General features: G+C 47.2%; 1 protein-coding gene across 3 annotated transcripts in view; it reads right to left on the bottom strand.

Annotated features, from left to right (window-relative positions):
• Positions 1-18,363, bottom strand: part of spn-E (tudor domain containing 9 protein spindle E) — a 176,914-nt gene that overhangs the window by 15,441 nt on the left and 143,110 nt on the right. For all 3 annotated transcript variants that reach the window (XM_075866907.1, XM_075866908.1, XM_075866909.1), the window contains 3 exons: positions 17,128-17,271; positions 16,316-16,386; positions 13,907-14,113 (listed from right to left, as the gene is read on the bottom strand). In XM_075866907.1, the coding sequence (XP_075723022.1) occupies positions 13,907-14,113; positions 16,316-16,386; positions 17,128-17,271 (422 nt within the window). The remainder of the gene's footprint in view (positions 1-13,906; positions 14,114-16,315; positions 16,387-17,127; positions 17,272-18,363) is intronic.

Raw genomic sequence — 18,363 nt, 5'->3', positions numbered from 1 at the left:
CAAACCTGCTGGCACAACAAAACGTTTTTCTAACTACGACTACCGATTCTTTGAACACCGCCGCGTGTGCAGATCTAGGCGGCCGTGCTAGGGTGGCTAGAATCGCACCCTAGCCGCGCTTTGACTTCTGCTCGCAGAGGCACTCTTTGAAGTTTTTCTACGCGCGAATTGCGCGTTTCGCGGACCTTTCATGCAAGCTACCCGACCTACCTCCTTCCCGCGTGTTTTGGTTTTCAAGGTCATTCTCCCGCCGTGTCCTCCCCTCTCTTCACTTTATCGCAACTCCTCGCCCTTCTCTCGCAAATCTGCTTCCTCTCGTGATCAGAACCCCTTCGCCTGTCTCCACTGCTCCGCGACGCCAGCCACGCTGGCTCGAGTTAGTTTCGTCATAGTCCCTCGATACTTTATACTGGTCACGAATCTTCTCTGTCACACTATGGGAGAGCTTTGTGTGTTGCCAGCTTTGAAGGCGGGGCGGCGCCACCAGTGCTAAGGGGGCACCTGCGGCACTCGCCGAAGCAGTCAGCGAGGCGACAGCATCCCGGTGTGGTGTGGTTGTTTTTGTGAATCGTGTTGTATCGGCGTGTGTGCGGTGCTTTCTATGCGTCTTATCGTAGTCAAACGTAACAAATAGTTGGTGGCAGCGTGACGAACGATGCAGAAGACGTCCTGCGTGCCGCTCGGTCGCTCCTGCGAACAACGCGCTCGTCGAGGCTAAAGCGGCAACAGCGTGCTGTGTTCGCTTTGTTTGGATTGTTTTATCGCGTGTGTGCGGTGCTGTGTGTGCCTGTGACCATTTTCGTATGCGACAAACAGCTAGCGGCAGCTTCACGAACGATGCCAAAGACATGCTGTGTGCCGAACTGTCACTCCGGCTATAGAGGAACCGCTGAAAAAGTATCGCTGTTTGCGTTTCCCAGCGACCCCGAAAGCCGTGAGCAGTGGAAGCGGGCGATACCACATAAAGAAACAGGCACAATCTCGTGCGGTTCACTGAATGTTCGAGTATGCGAAAAACATTTCTTTAAGGAGGACATTGTCCGCGAAGACGAAAGCGTTAAACAAGGCACCGTTGTTAGGTTGCCGCGCGAAAGAGCGAAGCTGAGGGCCGGCGCTATACCTCGAATATTCGAAGGTCTCCCTGCTTACTTGTCTAAAAAGAAGCCGGCATCTCAGCACTTGCCACACAGGCATCCGGTCAAGCGTCGTAGGGAGTCTTCGGAGGATTCCAGTGGGGAAAATGCTGCGCAGAGGATCTCCGTGGACGTCTCCGACGAATTGGATGCAGTAAATGACGGTAAATATTGCAGTTTTACGCGGCTGGCTCTTCTGTGTTCTTCGGCACGCTGATTATAACGCAAGTTGAACAAATTGATGGATTTCCTAAACCTTTCTGTTTTCCCTCTGGTTGTGCAGAAAGTGTGCCAACAGCAAACAAGGCTGAAGACGAAGCTTGTCAAACAGAAGAGGTTGTGTGCGGCGCTTCGGAACTGCAGAAAGTTAAGGCACAGCTCCGCCGTGTACAGCAATGACTTAAGACTGCCAGATGAAGCTGGCAAAAGCAACGCTGCGCGAAAAAAAGAGCAGCCACTTCAAGGGAACGTTTAAACAGATCTCTGACCGCAAGAAGCTGATCCTTGACCAATGTGCCATGAAAGCTAATGCAAGGACGTCGAAAGCTGTGCAGTGAGTTGTAAAAAGGATAGTACAGTGCGTCTTCTTGACAAAACAGCATGACTTGAGGATGTGCATTTGAGCATTGCCTTATGTTATCTGTGCTTCAATGCTAATTGCATGTTTCGTATGCAAATATCTATACAAGTAATTGAAGTATTTGAATTCCACTATCAGGTACAAAAAGAAATGGTTGTACGACTGCTTGCTGCTGAAAATCAATTCAACGTGTGTTTACACATTTCTTCATGAGAATGGTTATCTACCCTTATCACACCCTCGCACACTGTACACTTACATAAGAAACTTGGAAGCAGAATTTGGTTTAGATGAGACTGTTTTGTATATTGAAACAAAAACTTCAAGAAATAGGTAAAGGTAAGGTTTGAAGCTATGACAGCATGATAAAATTTGATGCATATAATTTGTGGACCAGTTTCCACCGTGAGAATATTGTGAAACAAGTTTTCGATTTTTTTTTTTTTCATTTTCTTATTGACAGAAGTTCTGATGTTTGATGAAATGAGTGTGAGAAAGAGTGTCCACATACGTGAATCAGACATGGCCCTACTTGGCAAAGTCGACTTCAGCGAGCATACAAGACCGTCAGATCAATTTAAAGGCTGAGACCATGTACTGGTTTTCTTGTTTCGGCCTTTCCTCGGTGGATGGTCGCAAACTGTTGGCACATTTTGTGCTTTGGGTGCTGCCCCAGGGCAAATCGTAGCAAAGCTGTTACTACAATGCATAGCGCACCTTTTCAATGCTGTTGCATTAGTAGATGCTGTCACATGTGACAATTCTACGTATAAGAGATCAACTTTGCGCCTCTTGGGTAAATAATTTTAAGCACCTCAGTCACATTAGTGTATGCAATGCATAACTCATGGTTTTTGACAATACTCATCGTAAGATCGCAATTTTGTTCAGATATCAGCGGGGACATCAATAGCCTCAGCACTTCATTTCCACACCCCCTGTGATCCGTCACAAGTAGTGCACACGGTGATTGACCCTCCTCATATTTTCAAATGCATCCGAAACAACCTTTTGAAAGTCGGAAAATTTCTGGTAAGCAACTTTGCCTTCATGTTCATGTTGCAAACTAAACTGTTTTGTAAAGACTATTTTGCTCCTGGTAGCTGCCTCGTGACCAAGAAGCAATTCATTTCCATTTCTCCGCTCTGCTGGAGTATGAGGAACAACAGGCAAGACTTCGTGCAGTACCAAAGCTGACGAAAGCACATGCCAGTCTGAATCCACAGAAGCTCAGTGTCAAGCGTGCAGTTCAGGTACAGAACACATGTTTATCGAGAAGCTTAAAAGTATTAAAACTGGCTTTGTTGTGCAAGTTGGCACGAGCAATAACTTGAACCCTACGAATTCATCTTTTTTACAGCTGTTCAGTGAAAGTACAGTCAACTGCCGATTTTTCGGACACCCGAATTTTCGGACATGCTCGATAATTCAAACATCTTCGTGGCACCGCCACGAGCCCCATAGAATTAATGTATAAGGAAGTCTGAAATTTCTGACGCTCGAACCCCCCGGAGTCCAATTTTCCAGACTTTTTGACGCAACAGAAGGTCGGAAACCACCACTGACCTGCAGTGGAAACCACCACAACTGCGTCACACGCGATTACGATCGCATAAATTAGCGCGCCGGTCTAGTGTGGCGGCATCTGTTGCTTGGACTTTTTGATCGTTAGCGGAGAAACACACACGGCCTCAGAGATTCCTAACACTGGCCATGTTTATCGTGCAAGGGTGCTTTGCTGACAATCGAAACTGTCCACCCGGAAATCTTTTGGCGCCAATAAAGTTCCTTTCGCTTTAGCACTTGTGCTCGTGCTTCCACTCTGGCTTCCCGCTCAGCGCTTTCGCGAAGCGTTTCTTTCACCACTTCGGACTAGAACTAGCCGTCACACACCGTTTCAGTCTGGCCACGCTGGCTATCTTGAATGTTTGCCAGCGCCGCCTTCGGAGTACCCGAGGCACTGTTGCCTGCCGTCGCGCCGTTTTGTTTACGCAGCCCACATGGTGTTCAGCTAGCCTAGTGCGTGATTGTGCGATCGTGTGAAGTGTGCTTTGCAACACTAAGCCTAGAAGCTTCGACGCTCGTCAGCGCTCCTTTGTTCACATCGTGAGGATTTCGCTTGCCTGCGATGGCCCCCACTCCGCCTTCATCGTCCTCGCCGATGGCATCGAAGCGCGGAAAACAGTACCGTCGGTCAACGATGGAGAAGAAAGCCGCCATTATTAAGTTAATGAGGAGTGCCCGATCGCAGGCTGACGTGAGCAAGGAGTTCGGCATTTCCAAGCAAACAGTTTCCGATTTCCTGAGGAACAAAGACAGGATCTTGGAAGCAGCCGAAAAACCGTCTGGTGCCCAAAAGATGAATGCAAGCCAAGGTGTTCATCCAAAGCTTGAATATGCTCTCGTCGTGTGGCTTAATTCAATGATTGCGAAGTGGTTGCCAGTCTCGTGCTGCATCTTGAGACAAAAAGGGGAAACTCTCACGCTTCGAATGGACATCGCGGATTTTAAGTTCAGTGATGAATGGCTGAGAAACTTTAAGCATCGGAATGACCTCAAGTTCAAGAAGATGTGTGGCGAAAGCGGCGCCATTGACAAAGCAGTTATTGCGCAGTACCGCAGTGGGAAAACTCCAGTCTTTGTTGCAGCAGTTCTTTGCTGACAACATTTTCAACTGCGACGAAACCGGCTTGGTTTTACAAACTGCTGCCGGAAAGAAGACTCGCTTTTGCTGGTGATGCATGCCATGGTGGCAAGCATAGCAAGGAACGGCTGACCGTTCTTGTCGGCAGCAACATGTCTGGCAGCGAGAAACTTCCTTTGTTAGTAATCGGGAAGTCCAAGTTTTTTCGTAGTTTTTGTCGTAGAGCAATGAAATTTGGCATGCTTACTGGAAACTGCGCTAAATGATAAATGACAAAGTTTCATTCAGCTATCTCCAGTAGTTCTGGCATTATAAATTTTTTTATCCATCAGTGTACTACCAAACTTGCCCAAAGCCTGGTGTGACAAAAAACCATGGTAGAAGCCTATAGTTGCTCTTATATTTTAGCCATTGGGATGGTTGATGTCGTGACATTCTGCAAATATTTTTATGACTCTGTTTTTATTTTACAGAGAACATTGTATACATGCTTGTAAATGTGGTCGTTATCATAATGTGAAATTAGCTTAGGAGTAAAAATACTGAGGTAGTAATTAACAAATATGAAAACGTCACGACATAGAAAATTCACTGAGGAACACAATGCAAAAAACCACATGAAAATCCGTCAAGCCATAGTCATGCAAGCATCGTGGCAAGCTGGACAGTCAGGTCAAAACACGTTTCTGAGAAAACTGGCGTTAAAGTTGAACAGTCAGTAAAGGTCCATCAAAATGCCCCGGGACTGTAATACTTTGTGTCTTTGCTTGCGAGGGTCTTCTTACGTCCTTTCTCTTTCATTTTTTCTGCACTGCGTGCTTTTCGTTTTCTTTGCTGGTCTTTTTCTTCAGCTCTTTGAAGGGCGAGGCTAGCAGGTTTGATGCCCACGGACTTGCACATTTCAGTGTAGGCTCGCAAATTCCCAAAATTGTAGCGTGCAACTGCTTCATGTACTGTTGTCTCCACTGCGAACAATGAAGCGTGTTGGTCCTTTGAAGTCAGTGACCAAATAACTGAATGCAAGCTTTCTGCCGCATTCCGAGTTTTGTTGCCTTTGCATCGCTCCAACAGTTGCGGGTCAGAGAGACGTTGGTATACAGGCAGCAGAGCCTCCGCTACACGTTTCGACAGGTTATACCTGTGAGGTGGTGCTGGCTCCATTTTGGCCTGTGCTGAACGATGTTTGCACCAGCTATCAGGGCCAGGTGGGCAGAGCTCATGGTGAGGCTCGTCGTCGGTGGACGTGACGTGATAAAAAGTGGCCATCACGGCCCTTTGCATGTCAGGGACACTTGTGTGTTTTCGCAAGGCTAACCCGTAGTAGCTGGTCAGTTTTTTAATCAACTCCTGCGTCAGTCCACCTCTCCCACCCAATGGCTCCCCTTTCTTAGCTCTTGTCACCAGTGTGCGGAGAGCGGTGCCCATTCTCTTCTGCACATGGTTCACGCAGTCTTCTTTGGTCAGTGGTATGAAGCCGTACACCTCATCTTTGCACAGAGCAAGATAGGTTCGGCTGTCACCATCACATATAATGTTGGTGTAGCGGAGGCCATACCTGCTGACAGAGCGCCTGAAAAGTGTCAGAGCAGCCTCCACTTCCATCTGTCCGGAGCCAACATCAGTATTCTTCTGACATTGATGTTTCTCAGCCCAAGTGACGAAGTTGGGGTCGCTCTCTGCTGGTTGTTGACAACACCCAAGGCAGAAGTTGGAAAGGACTGTGCAATCCAGCACAAGCCCCGTGTAAAACTCAATAATACATCCTACCCCAATGTGTGAGCTGTGGCCTCTTGTAAGCCACGTGCCGTCATACACAACTGTGATGTTGTTTGGGCTTGATGGCTGCATCTTACTGTACACGTCTTTTACCGCAAGCACAGCATCTGCAAAGATGTTTTGTGCAGCTTCCTCTGCTCCTGGTTTGAATGTTTTTTTTAGGTGTTCCTGATAGGTTTTTTGATGAATGCCCCGATGAGAGACATTCATTGTAGCCCAGAAGTCATTCAGGGCAGTGGGCCCTTTTCCAATGGACTTGATTGCTTGCATGGCTCTTAGGTTGACTTCAAAAGCCATTCCTTCGGATTTTCTACTGGATGACCAAGGTCAATGAATAGGGCCACAGGAAGCACACAAAAGTACCAGTTTTACTGCCAGGCCCAATTTTGTCCCATGCTGCACTGACAAAGTCTTCTTACAACATTTTGGGCAGAGTGCAGGTCCTATTAGGGAATTCATGGCAGAAACCTGAATTAGGGTGAACTCATCCTCTTTTGTTGCCGATGTTTGCTCCGTTTGCTGCGCGAACCCGAACTTCCGCTCCGTTGCCGACACCTCGCGAAGTGCATCGCGGAACCTGCTGGCTTGCTTCTCGGCGCCTTCCGAGGACACGAAACGAGGTTCCAGGTGTATTTGAACGGTGCGCTTCCGCTGAGGCAAACGATCGCCGACATCCTGGACAGCTGGCACCACGTCGTCGTCCGCCGCCGCGAAAACGAAACTTTTCTCGCGTTCACACCGCACCGTGATGCCGCGGCTAGTTGATGGCCCCGGGTCTTCAGTGTCACTGCCAGGCGTCGATTCACCGTCACTTTGAACAGCCGGCACCGCATCGTCACCCGCCGCAGCGAAAACGAAACTTCTTTCGCGTTCGGGCCGCACCGCAACGTCGCGGCTAGTTGACGGCCCCGCGTCATAGGCCTCACTGCCGAGCATCGGCAGCGAGCAGGTGTCGGCTTCCGACGACACGTAGCTTGGTGGCGACGCGGTACTCGGTTCGTCTGATTCAATCGCTGCTGACTGCTTCGTTTTCCCAACAGGAGGCTTGCGTTTACGCTTCCCGTAAGCGTACTTCGTCCGGTACTTCGTCCTGCGCTTCCGGTCCACGCGACGATCCATTGCGGGCGCTAAGCCTCGCGCTAGAGAAGAGTTGGCGTATCGGCGACCGTATCGGCGTATCGGCAGGGGATTCGCAAACTATAGTGCGCCAGCGTGTGCGTAGCAGACGTGCGTGCGCGGAGCAGACGACCAGCGCAAGCAAGCGCGTCCCAGCAGCCACTCACAGAGCGCGCTCAGTACCACGTGACAGGAGCGACCAATGGGTGCGCGTCTAAGGCGTCGCGGATGCCTTCGCATTTTTTCTGTTTGTGCGTTTATCTTAGCTCGTAGAGTCGTGGTTTCACCGGGAGAAGTACGGCGGTGAAGCAAGCTTTCCAGTGACACCAAGATTTCCGCGAGCGGCGGCGAAGGCGCGGAAGTATCGCGCTCGGAAATGGGCCATTTTCGCGCAGATTTCAGCCAGCTTTTTGCGATCCGCGGTCAGAAAAACATTTTTTAAGCTTACTTTGAGATCGTTTTCGGCGGAAATATTTTTAGATATGATAGAAATGGTGATGCAGAATCCAAATCTGCCCTTATCCAAAATTCGTTTTTTTGCGAGAATTTCGCGATTTGATCCCCGCGTCCTCCCTTAAAGGGGCAACGCTGCCGGTGTTATACGAAGCCAACAAAAAGGCATGGGTAACGCAGCAGTTGTTCGAGAGTTATTTCCACAGGTTGGACAGGAAGTTTGAACAACAGAACAGACGTGTTCTGCTCTTCGTTGACAACTGCGCTGCTCATGGTCACATCAATTAATTGAAAGCTATCCAGCTGAAATTCATGCCACCCAACACGACTGCGATTCTCCAACCGATGGACCAAGGCGTTATCCGTAATCTGAAACTTTTGTACCGTTCATGTACAGTGCAGTCCACTTATAACGATATCGAGAAAACCTAAAAATATGATCGTTATAACCGGTGATCGTTATATCTGGACTGCTGCCAAAAAATCGTCGCCGGACGTACCTTTTGTAGCTCCAGGCTTCATTTCGCTATTTTCACCAATTAATAAATATTGTAGATAGTAAGATGTCAAAAACAAGACTTTATTTCTTACTCCGAAGAACGCATAACGGGTTCGCTGAGGAAGAGAGACTGACCGACGGCGGGGTGGGAGCAGTGGGAGGAAGAAAGCACAGCCAGAGGTACACAGCCGGAATGCCAACGAGGCCCCGCCCCGATGCCGCCGCGCCGCTTTGCTCTTTGCTTTTTTTATTTTCTCTCTCTTTCCCGCTTTCGTTCGGCAAGCTACGAGTAGCTTGCCGGCTTGCCGTTGTAGAAGGCGGGGAGCCGCGGAGCGCGGCGCCTTGCTTTTCGCATTTTTTTTTTTTTTAAATTCTCTCAGCCTCTTCGCGGTCGACGCGCGGCGAGGCGCAAAACGTGACACAGCTGGCGCCATCTGTAGCGCGTCGCGCCAACTCGCGATGCTCTCCTCGGCTTTTTGAACGGCCGGGACGCACTGCCGGCGCTGTGCTGCAGTGGCGGCAGATACGTACTCGCCTACGCTAACTTTTCGTCTTGTCTCGGCATAGTTCGTTTCAGAGGAACTTATCAATCTAAATGTTACGATTATTCTGAATGAAACATGCCGTCCGCGGCAAACTTTTCATCGTTGTATCCGATATGCGGTGGATAACATATCGTTTTATATGGTTTTTTTCCCCATAGCCCCAATGCATAAAATGAGACGGTTAAGTCGACCCATCGTTATAACCGATATATCGTTATATGTGGTATCGTTACAAGTGGACTGCACTGTATACTCAACCGCATGGTGCTGTGCTTGAAAAACGGGAAAGGCTACAGCGTTGACCTTCGGTCTACTGTCGGAATGCTTGCGGACGCATGGAAGGCAGTAACGCAAGACATGCTTCGCAACGGCTTTCGCCACGCGAGCTTCGTACTCGACACAGAGGCAGCAGACTTGCCTGAAGAATGCGACAGCGCGACTGTCTTGTGCCCTCTCATGGACAATATTATCAACGACCTCCGCTCTGCTGGTGCTTCCATGCCCACAGAAATAACTTTTGAGCGGTTCGTAGATGCTGACAACGAGCTCGCCGTCTGTGCAGAGCTAACCGGCGACGAAATAGTCAGTCAGGTCAGACGACTCCGATGTCGAAAAAGAGGAACCAACGCCTGCCCCACCTACGACCGCCGAATTGATGCAAGCATTGATGACGCTGTCATCGGTGTACAGTGATGACATGACCCTTGCTCAGATCGAGGCGAATGTGACGACATGCAAGCGGAACGCCGTTCAAACAAGGATCAACAAATTTTTCAAGCCATTGCATCTCCAACACCGGCTGCCCTGACGGCACCCGCTGTCGGCTGCATGCATTTTTCTTTAACGGCTCTTTTCAGAGCCATCCCACTGATGCTTTGGCAGAGTTCCGGAAGGCTGGTACTTCGACCTTGACCCTCTTGATCCGAGAAATATCAATAAAATGGTGTGGGTTTTTTTTTTCTTGCATTGAAAATTATCAGTAAAATAATGCGTGTTTTTTGCTTGCATTCATTTTTTCGGACTGCCCGAATTTACGGACGGTTTTTCGCTCCCTAGAGGGTCCAAAAAATCGGCAGTTGACTGTACTGGCGCGGGAATCATCAAGTCTGTGAAGTAACTTGATAGCTAATAAGTCTTAAGGCTACTTGCAAGTCCCTTCAGCCCACCTTCTTAGACTTTTGCAGGTTGTTGAAGACCACGTGGAGAGATTTACTGTGGAGAAGGTTGCATCTGGAACTGTGTACATGGACATCCTAGACAGTATATTTAGTGATGATCGGACTGTGCATGCAAGTGTGGGTTGCCAATTACATTTTGTAGCTACAACAGCTGAAATTGTCTATTTTTTTTTTCTGAGGTGCCGGCTGCATTTTTTTACTAGAGAAAAAAAATAAGGCTTCAAGAGCAGTCACGCGTGCAGTATGCCCTGCATCTGGAGGAAAAAAGGCCAAGTGAATGAGTATTCGGAGCCTGCTTGTATTAGTACAAGGATTATTACAGGAGGTTTCAGTTTACTTTCATAATTGCAAAGACATTGTTTGGTGGGCATTCATGTTGGTGAGGCCCGTCTTCTCGCTTGTGTATTCGTTAACACTCGTATATATTTTTCATTACATGTGTAATCTTTAGAAGCCTTGTACTGTCACCTGCATGAGCATTTTACTGTGTGTGTGCTGTTTAGATGATAGTGTCCTACGCCTAGTTTGCATATCCTCGAAAATATATCTGCTGAAAACCTTACTTTATAGTTTAATACTTTGGCAGTTGTTTGCCTTAACTTTATGTTTTCGAAATAAAATGCTTCTAGCCAGCAATTTACTGTTTTTATGAATATATAGAATAGATGAAGCCCATTGGCTTTCACCCTTTAATAAGGTGCTAAAGGTATTGAATATTTCCTGTAGATTAACAGCTGCACAAGACCTCTATTCAACTTTCGTCCAAGTGAAAAGAGCTGCTGTAGAGCATTGCTGGGAAAATACATTATACAATCGCTTGGCACTTTGCAGAATGAGAGGGCCCTTAGGCATTTCGCAAGGAAAAAAAAAAGTACCTCATGTGGCTCTTCAATGTGGTTGTAAATCTAAGCACACATCTTGCGCCTCATATCCCTGAAATGCGAGCGCTTCACCAAACATGTTTAGCAACACACCTTAGCTGCTTAGCCACAGAGGTGGTTGAAAGAGCTTTATCAGGGTTTTCACTTGTATTTACAATAATGTTGTGATATTCACTTCAGAGTCTTGTACGCACAGTCTGCCTGAGACAGAACTTAGCGACGCACAGGCAGGCTACAATCTTTTTTTTCTCTAACCTGGTATTTCGTATGCCGAGCGTCGGTGGCGCACAAAATTGCACCCTAAAGCAACATAATTAACTCGGTCGTGTATATTCAGAGGAGTCTTTTTTCAAAGCACGGATAAATCGCCAGTAGAAAGTATCATCGCTTAAGTTGCGCGCGTCAGTACGTTTATCGGTGAAGAATCGGGATTCGCGCCCGTCGCACGTGCTGCTGTGTACTGGCAATGTTGATCGCGGTTTTTCCACTGACGGTTGGCTACAGCCTCGAGGAAAATAAAAAGCGCCAAAAAGGCATGACCAAGCAGTCTTTGCTAAATGAGCTGGCAAGGCGTGGTTGCACGCCAATTTCGCCACGATCGAAATGAATAGAACACTGCCGCAACTGAACAGACATTTATGGCCGCTACACGCAGGTACGAGTACGCGCCTACACGCGATGGGTGATCAGTATATGAAAACCCACGAAAATATGTCCATGAAGCCACCAGAGCGAGTTTCCACTACGAAAACTTCTTGATGCTCCAAAAACGCCATCTAAGCGGCCGCGATGAACGCCCCCTTGTCTGCAGAAACGCCCCCTGGCGGGCGGCTCTGTCCCTATACCAAACTTTGCCCGAAGTTTCGTGACCAGAAAAAAGTATTGAGGGACTACGGTTTCATTTTCTGACTAGAAGCGGGCCCAGAGCTGTTCCACGCATTCTGGCATGTGTGTTGCGTGTGCGAGTCTTGCTCGCTCTTGGTATGCGTGTGTGATCAGGATGGCGGACAGGAGGACTTTCACGCTTTTTCCCGCTTCTCAACAAAACCTCGAAAGCATGACCGCTTGGCTTGAGCTTAATCCGCGTGCCGTGTTACGGAGCGCTTGCTCATAGCTGTTGACCACCTGGCCGCCAACTTGTCCCTTCGGGCGTCCGGGTATTCAGCTGTGGAGATGGTGAATATTTTGTGGGCGGCGGTGACAGCTACATGCGCGCGAAACTGTTCTCGCGAGGCTGACTTTGTTGACGTCAAGCCCGATGCGAATTTGAAGCTTCCGAACAGGATCACTCCTGCGGCGATTCGTGGCAGCGCGCCATCAACTCCGATATGGGAGAGCGGGTGGAACATCTATTGCGATAGTTTCATTACGGCTGATGATGATGCCGACACTGTGGAACCTTGCATGCATTAGGGCATTGTGAATGAAGAACGTGGCAAAAGCGGTTTGGAGGAATCGAATTGCAAGTACGCCGAAACTTTGAAGCCAGTCTTTTACGCAGCTTATACCACGGGCCTCGGCGAACAAGCACGCTGCTGTTTGAAATAAACTAGAGACCGCCCTTATCGCTTCTGCTCTTCGAAACACGTGCATCACGGACTTTTTTGGGCAAAAAAAAAGTTTGTGTTTTCACTCGCAACTTTTTCAAAAGCTGCGTTTCATTTACTACGAACTTCGCAATACAGCGAACGGATTCCGCGTCAGGCTCAGGTTCGTTATAAGCGGGCTCGCCTGCATTTCTAACATTATATCTATTACAAAACTGTTTCTTCATTTCGTTATACCCGACAATTTGTTATATCGCGGTTTGAGTGTAATGCAAAGCTAAGTTTCTGCTAGTACTATTCTTTGGTTTGCCTGCTCCTCACACTATGCACATGTTATGAAATTTTGCCTGGAACATATTCGATACTTATGCGATTTCAGTCCCAAGACTAGTTACAAGATTTTTAATCCCGTGAACAGTTCACACTCAACATTTAGTCACGCGAGTAGATGTTATGCAATTTTATTCACGTGACTAATTGTCGCGTGATGTTATATTGGTTCCAGTCGCATGGCCACATGTTACACCAGTGTATTCATACAACTAGTTACGCAATTTCAGTCATGTTACTAGTTGTCACCGAGATTTTGGTCCCGTGACTAACTAGTTGTTACGTGATGTTATGTAATTTTTAGTTCCTTAACAAACTTGCCCATTAGGGTTGCTGTATTCCAGTCAGGACTAATCAGCGCACATGTTCCAGGAGCGAAGAAAAACATGAGGAAGAAGACGAAGTGAGGGCGCAATGGTCCACGAGTTCATGATAATAATTTCTGTGAGCGTGGCCAGACGCACCGAAAAGCCTAAACACTCTCCGCTTTTAAAGTGGTACTGACACTAACTTTAAATATTTTGGGGTTTCTGCTCTAAATAAAAAACACAAGTTCCGAGAACCCCAAAAAGAGCCCTGTGGTGCTAGGGAACAGGTCGAACACATCTTTACCTTGAAAGGACACTTTCAATTTCTATATCAAAGGGACAGTTTTTTCGTGATGTGCCATGGCAGCGTGACGTCGCGGGAAGCCAGTAATTCGCGCCGTACTAGTGGCATATCAGCTGTCCACTTGTGGTACACGTATAAAACGACGAGTACATTGTTTCCAGCGACCCCGACAGTGATTTCGGCTATTTGGGCTGCATGGAGGACACATTTCGCCAACTCAATGAAACTGTGTCCACTCGTCGGGATAATGTCGATTGTGGTGGGGCTGACCTGCTGACGCTCAACGAGGGATACTCTAAAATAAAAGAAAGCATTTCAAACGTGTTGGCCTACTCTGGTTGTGTGTGCTAGGCACTGTGTGCCAAGGAAACAAAAAAATGACTCTTTTAGGGTGCCTCAGAATAGTGTGCCTCGTTAGGGTGCCTCGGAATAGTACACCTTTGATAGATATCGGTAGAAATGAAAAGCCGTTTGTTGCAAGGCATTCGAGTCACTTTCATACTGCACTTGTGCCAAGTTACAAATTGGGCCAGGAACGTGAACAGGGCTGCTTTCAAGATGCTGTTGGTAAACCTTTAGTACCTTTCAAATGCAGCATAGAGACTTACATACCTGAGCTCACTGTAGGGAGCAAACAGCAGTGGCAGAAGGCAGTGCAGGCCCGGTACCAAGGGCATGAGGGTTGTGTTACGCAGAGTCACGTGGTCGCTTGTGGAGCTCTGGCTTACGGTGGCCGCGACAAGCAGCCGGGGGTGCTTGTTCTGGGGCTCTCCATTGAGCAGCACCGAGTTGACACTGTTGCGGTCGACATACACGCCCCTGGACGCGAAAAGGCAGGAATTGGGTAAAACGAAGACTACAGGATGGGAAACTTTAGTCCTGAGGTGCACGACACAGACTGTAAGACTCTTTCCTTTTTTTTTTAACAAAAGCAAGACTTGGTTTCACCGAGAAAGAATAAATGTGCAACATCAAGAACTCTGGAGACGAACGCATCAACTGAGCTTTTGTGTCTTTTATAAAAATAAGCTTACGACTCGTAACCTGTATGGTGCATTCAGACGACGAACCGAATTTGGATTTGTCGTGGACGCGGACGGCTAATCCACGGATGATCCGCCTGCAGGGGCATCCACACGACGGACGGTGTCCTAGGAGAAAACAGCCTGATTACCCTCGACAGCAGATTCGGCGCTCACCTGCGCCGGCTGGCAGCAGACTGGTTAGAGAGTATTCAACATGGATGGCCGCAAGAAGCAATGCTTGGCTGTGATGTCTGTTGCGTTGTGACAAATGAACGAGGAGTGTTATTCTTTCAGCAGAAAAGGGACTTGCTGGCAGAATGTTCTTTCGACTACATTGTTCCCCCCTTGTAGAACTTCTGAACACGTCTCCCATCCTTGTTTAGAAGCGGCACGTCGCCGGTTGCAGAAGTTAGAATATTTCACCACCATGACTGCTGAGAATCTCGCGTGTCAAACGATGGCGGCGACATTTACACCAAAAGTGATTTCTGAGTATTTAATCCCCTGAGAACAAAGCCCCCGGAAACTAAGTAAACTATGCTCAAGCGTAGATGATGCCGACCAGTCATGCAGCTGTCCGCAAGCCATGGAGGACATGCCGCGAGCAGACTAAAAGTGTACTGGTTGCCAGAAACCCGTAGCTAATCCGCTGAAGTATCGGCTTTCTCCCGCCAGAATCCCGATGTGAGAAACAAGTTGGGGTCATCCGTCCGCGAGCCGCGCGGACGAGAGCAATCACTGATGTGAGGTCACGTGACGCGTCGACCGTCCCGCCACATCCGGATTAGGGTCCGTCGTCTGAATGCACATTCGAACCTCACTACAACAAAGTTGCACCTTACATGAAAATAAGTTTGTTTTATCCAAAAACTTGCTATAAAGGTAGATTCCAAAAATTATAGCTATTAATAATAATAATAAAGTACCTTTTATATCTTCAAATAACAGTACGTGACTAGGCCTGCCAAAGTTCATTGGTGGCTTGAGTGACAGTCTGTTTGCAACACTGTTCTCCATTTACTCCGTTATAACCGATATTTCGTTATAACTGATATTTCGTTACATCCGGGCCTGTTATATCGAGGTTTGAAGTGTATGTTTTGTTTGATCATGTGAGCGTTCTGGACATGTGATCATCAATAAACATGAGCAGTCACAAGTAACTTCCATCTATAAAGTGTTACTTTTTTCGATAAACTCTCTGTATACTGATGAGATGACTGATCAACTGTGTATCCTTCTAAGTGAAGGCAGCACAGCATTCGATGTTGTGCCGGTCCTGTACTGCACAGGCGCTTTCAGAGGCCTTTGACTCGACAAGTCCATGGCCAACTTCGTTTTGTAGTGAGGGGCGTCACCACGGATTTCTCGTTTCTGGTATGCTGAGATACAAGACAGATGTCACAAAATACCGAATACATCTGTACAACTTAATACGCACAGATCTATTGTAGCACTCTTTGCTTGTCAGACACAAGATGGCAGTCAACAGCTCAAGACGGCAGCATTTACATAGACTATATTTTGGGCAACCTATACAAAACAAGCCCGTGTCACATACAGTTAAGAGCAGCAATAAGCTGAAGTTTTTTTAGCGTGCATAGTTTTTTTCCACTTTGTGGCTGGATTAATACAGCTGATCGTTTTAACCCCAAACTGCACTGTACCCAAGGCAAGTCAAGAACTACGGTGATTTCCAAGAACACATCGCAGACATACTGTCAATTTCCATAGCAGATCGATGCAAGATCGCTCGGCGACAGTTATCAAATTCAACTTGCCTCACGACTTGTGCCAACTCTAGTACGAATTTCAGTTCAGAACAACAACCGAAACATACAACCATGCTGAATAAAGGTTATCATACTTGGCTGCTAGCGGCGCCATTATTCTGCACATCAGTTCGAGCGAAGTTTGAGCCATCCATAGCCACAATCGTCGGAAACCAAAGAAAAGCGCTGCCCAATGTACACAAACACGGCATACATTAGCTCACCTGAGCCAGCACATCTTCGACATGCCAACGAGTCGGGCCTCCAGGGGACTGAACGGACCGTGAAGCTTCGCCTGCATAACGAAATGTCGGGCAACCAAACCTAAAATTTAATTAAACGGCGATGTCGAGTTACTACAGAATACAAAGACAAGTCTGAGCTAGTATAAAGCTCAGTGAATGCCGATGTTTTAATCCGACGTAAAAGTAAATTTTTTCTAGGTGCTTCCACTGACACTATCATAACATCAGGCTGCAGTGTCGACTCCGGCAACTTCACGCGTCCATGGGGTTAGAGGCAATGACATCAGGTAACCACGCGCACAGAATGGTTGTTAGCTCGTCACCATAAACATTCAAAATGGCCGCTTGTGCACCAACGATGGAGCCACGTCGTGGAAGGCGTGGCTTCCTTGTTGCTCTCCTCGCGAGACTGTGGACTCATGCTGGCCAGTACATTTGATAGGTACTTGAGTTTTTTTTTTTTTTTTTGACTCAATAATAATAATGATAATATTATTAATAAAAATTTTGTGTCAGTGAAACCAGATTTTAGGACGAAGTCTCCAACACACAGAAGAAATTTCTATTCCCATTATTGCTAATGAAAATCGATCGTAATCATGCGAGGCAGTGAACGTTACGGTCGCCCAAAAATGGAAAGCTCTCCGCTGAATCATTGCCCAGAAGTAGAACCTAAATTTTTTTATAATCATCACAGCAAAAACCGGAAAGTTGATGGACGCTTGGGATGCCAAACCACACACTTGCATTCGTCACGCAGAAAACGACCCCCGCCTTTCCTGCAAGCTCACTTTTCGTGACGATGTCTGCAGCGCACGGACGTCAAGCTTGGACGTGTCGACTTGGTCTTTGCAGTCAGCGACAGACGGGTCGATCGCCTCGGTCGTCACCGACTGGTAGTACGACTCCACCCTCTCCCTCAGCTGATGGTTTCTCTGGAATCGCACAACACAAAAAAGCAGTTGGACAACAAAGGTAAAGACAAGCCACAGCGTATTCCTGCCAACTGACTGCACGGAGGCAACAATGATCGCTAGGCTGGCACGAATATCCCCTTCGGGCGACAATTATGATACGCTGTCTTGAAATGCGTCAAACTTGCATGGCGTGATTCCAAGGCCCTCAAGATTACATTTCAAGAAAGATAATGAAGGAATGTGTTATTTTCAGTGCATTTGGATAATTAAGGTTAATTAGCATGTAATTAAATATCTAATTACTTTTTCATCAACCACGGTCGATTCTTCAATAAATAGAAGAATCAAATATTAGGCCCCAAATGCGTGCACAGTTAGACTTTTTGTGGCAGTCATTTCAAACAAAGAAAAAAACTATGTTGGTTATGAAACGCGCCACATTGAACGATAGCCAAACACTGTAGCGTCTCCAGTAAAGTGATTATCAGCAGCACTAGGTAGCGTAATGAAGTGACTGCCATTTGACGATTCAGCAAGCCTGCATGAATGTGCACACTCAGTTTCAAGCCATTCGAAATAATATGCTGTGCGTGGCATTTCTAAGAATTTGATGTGTACAACAGTACACACCGCCGCTAAAGGGGATATTCGAATGCTTCAAATACTCGGACTCAGGGTTCAACAGGTTTCCAAATATTCAAGGACTTTCGAGGACCTGTTGCAAGTTTTTCAAGGACTCAAAGCGGCATGCTAAGTTCGACATTTTCATGGTAAAATTTTGGAGAATGACCAATTTTATTGCAGTTGAAATAAATATGTTGATATTGCAATTATAACAAAAAATATAATTTTATTAACTTCTCACACCCTCTCCTTCACTCTCCATAGGGAGAGGGCAGGATACCATGTAAAAAAGTTACACACAGACAGCTTAAACGGTTATGTGTGTCATCATCATCATCATCAGCCTGACTACGTCCACTGCAGGACAAAAGCCTCTCCCATATTCGGCCAGTCCACTTGGTTAGAGTGTACTATAAGTGTTGAGTGGCATGACCGCGCCTCACCGCCTGATCCCTTCCGCGTTGCCCGCAGCGGCGGCGCTGCAGT

This window comes from Rhipicephalus microplus, chromosome 6, assembly GCF_043290135.1.
Source record: "Rhipicephalus microplus isolate Deutch F79 chromosome 6, USDA_Rmic, whole genome shotgun sequence".
NCBI classification, from domain to species: domain Eukaryota; kingdom Metazoa; phylum Arthropoda; class Arachnida; order Ixodida; family Ixodidae; genus Rhipicephalus; species Rhipicephalus microplus.
Note: the sequence above shows the minus strand (reverse complement) of the source record. Positions and strands in the feature narration are given on the sequence as shown.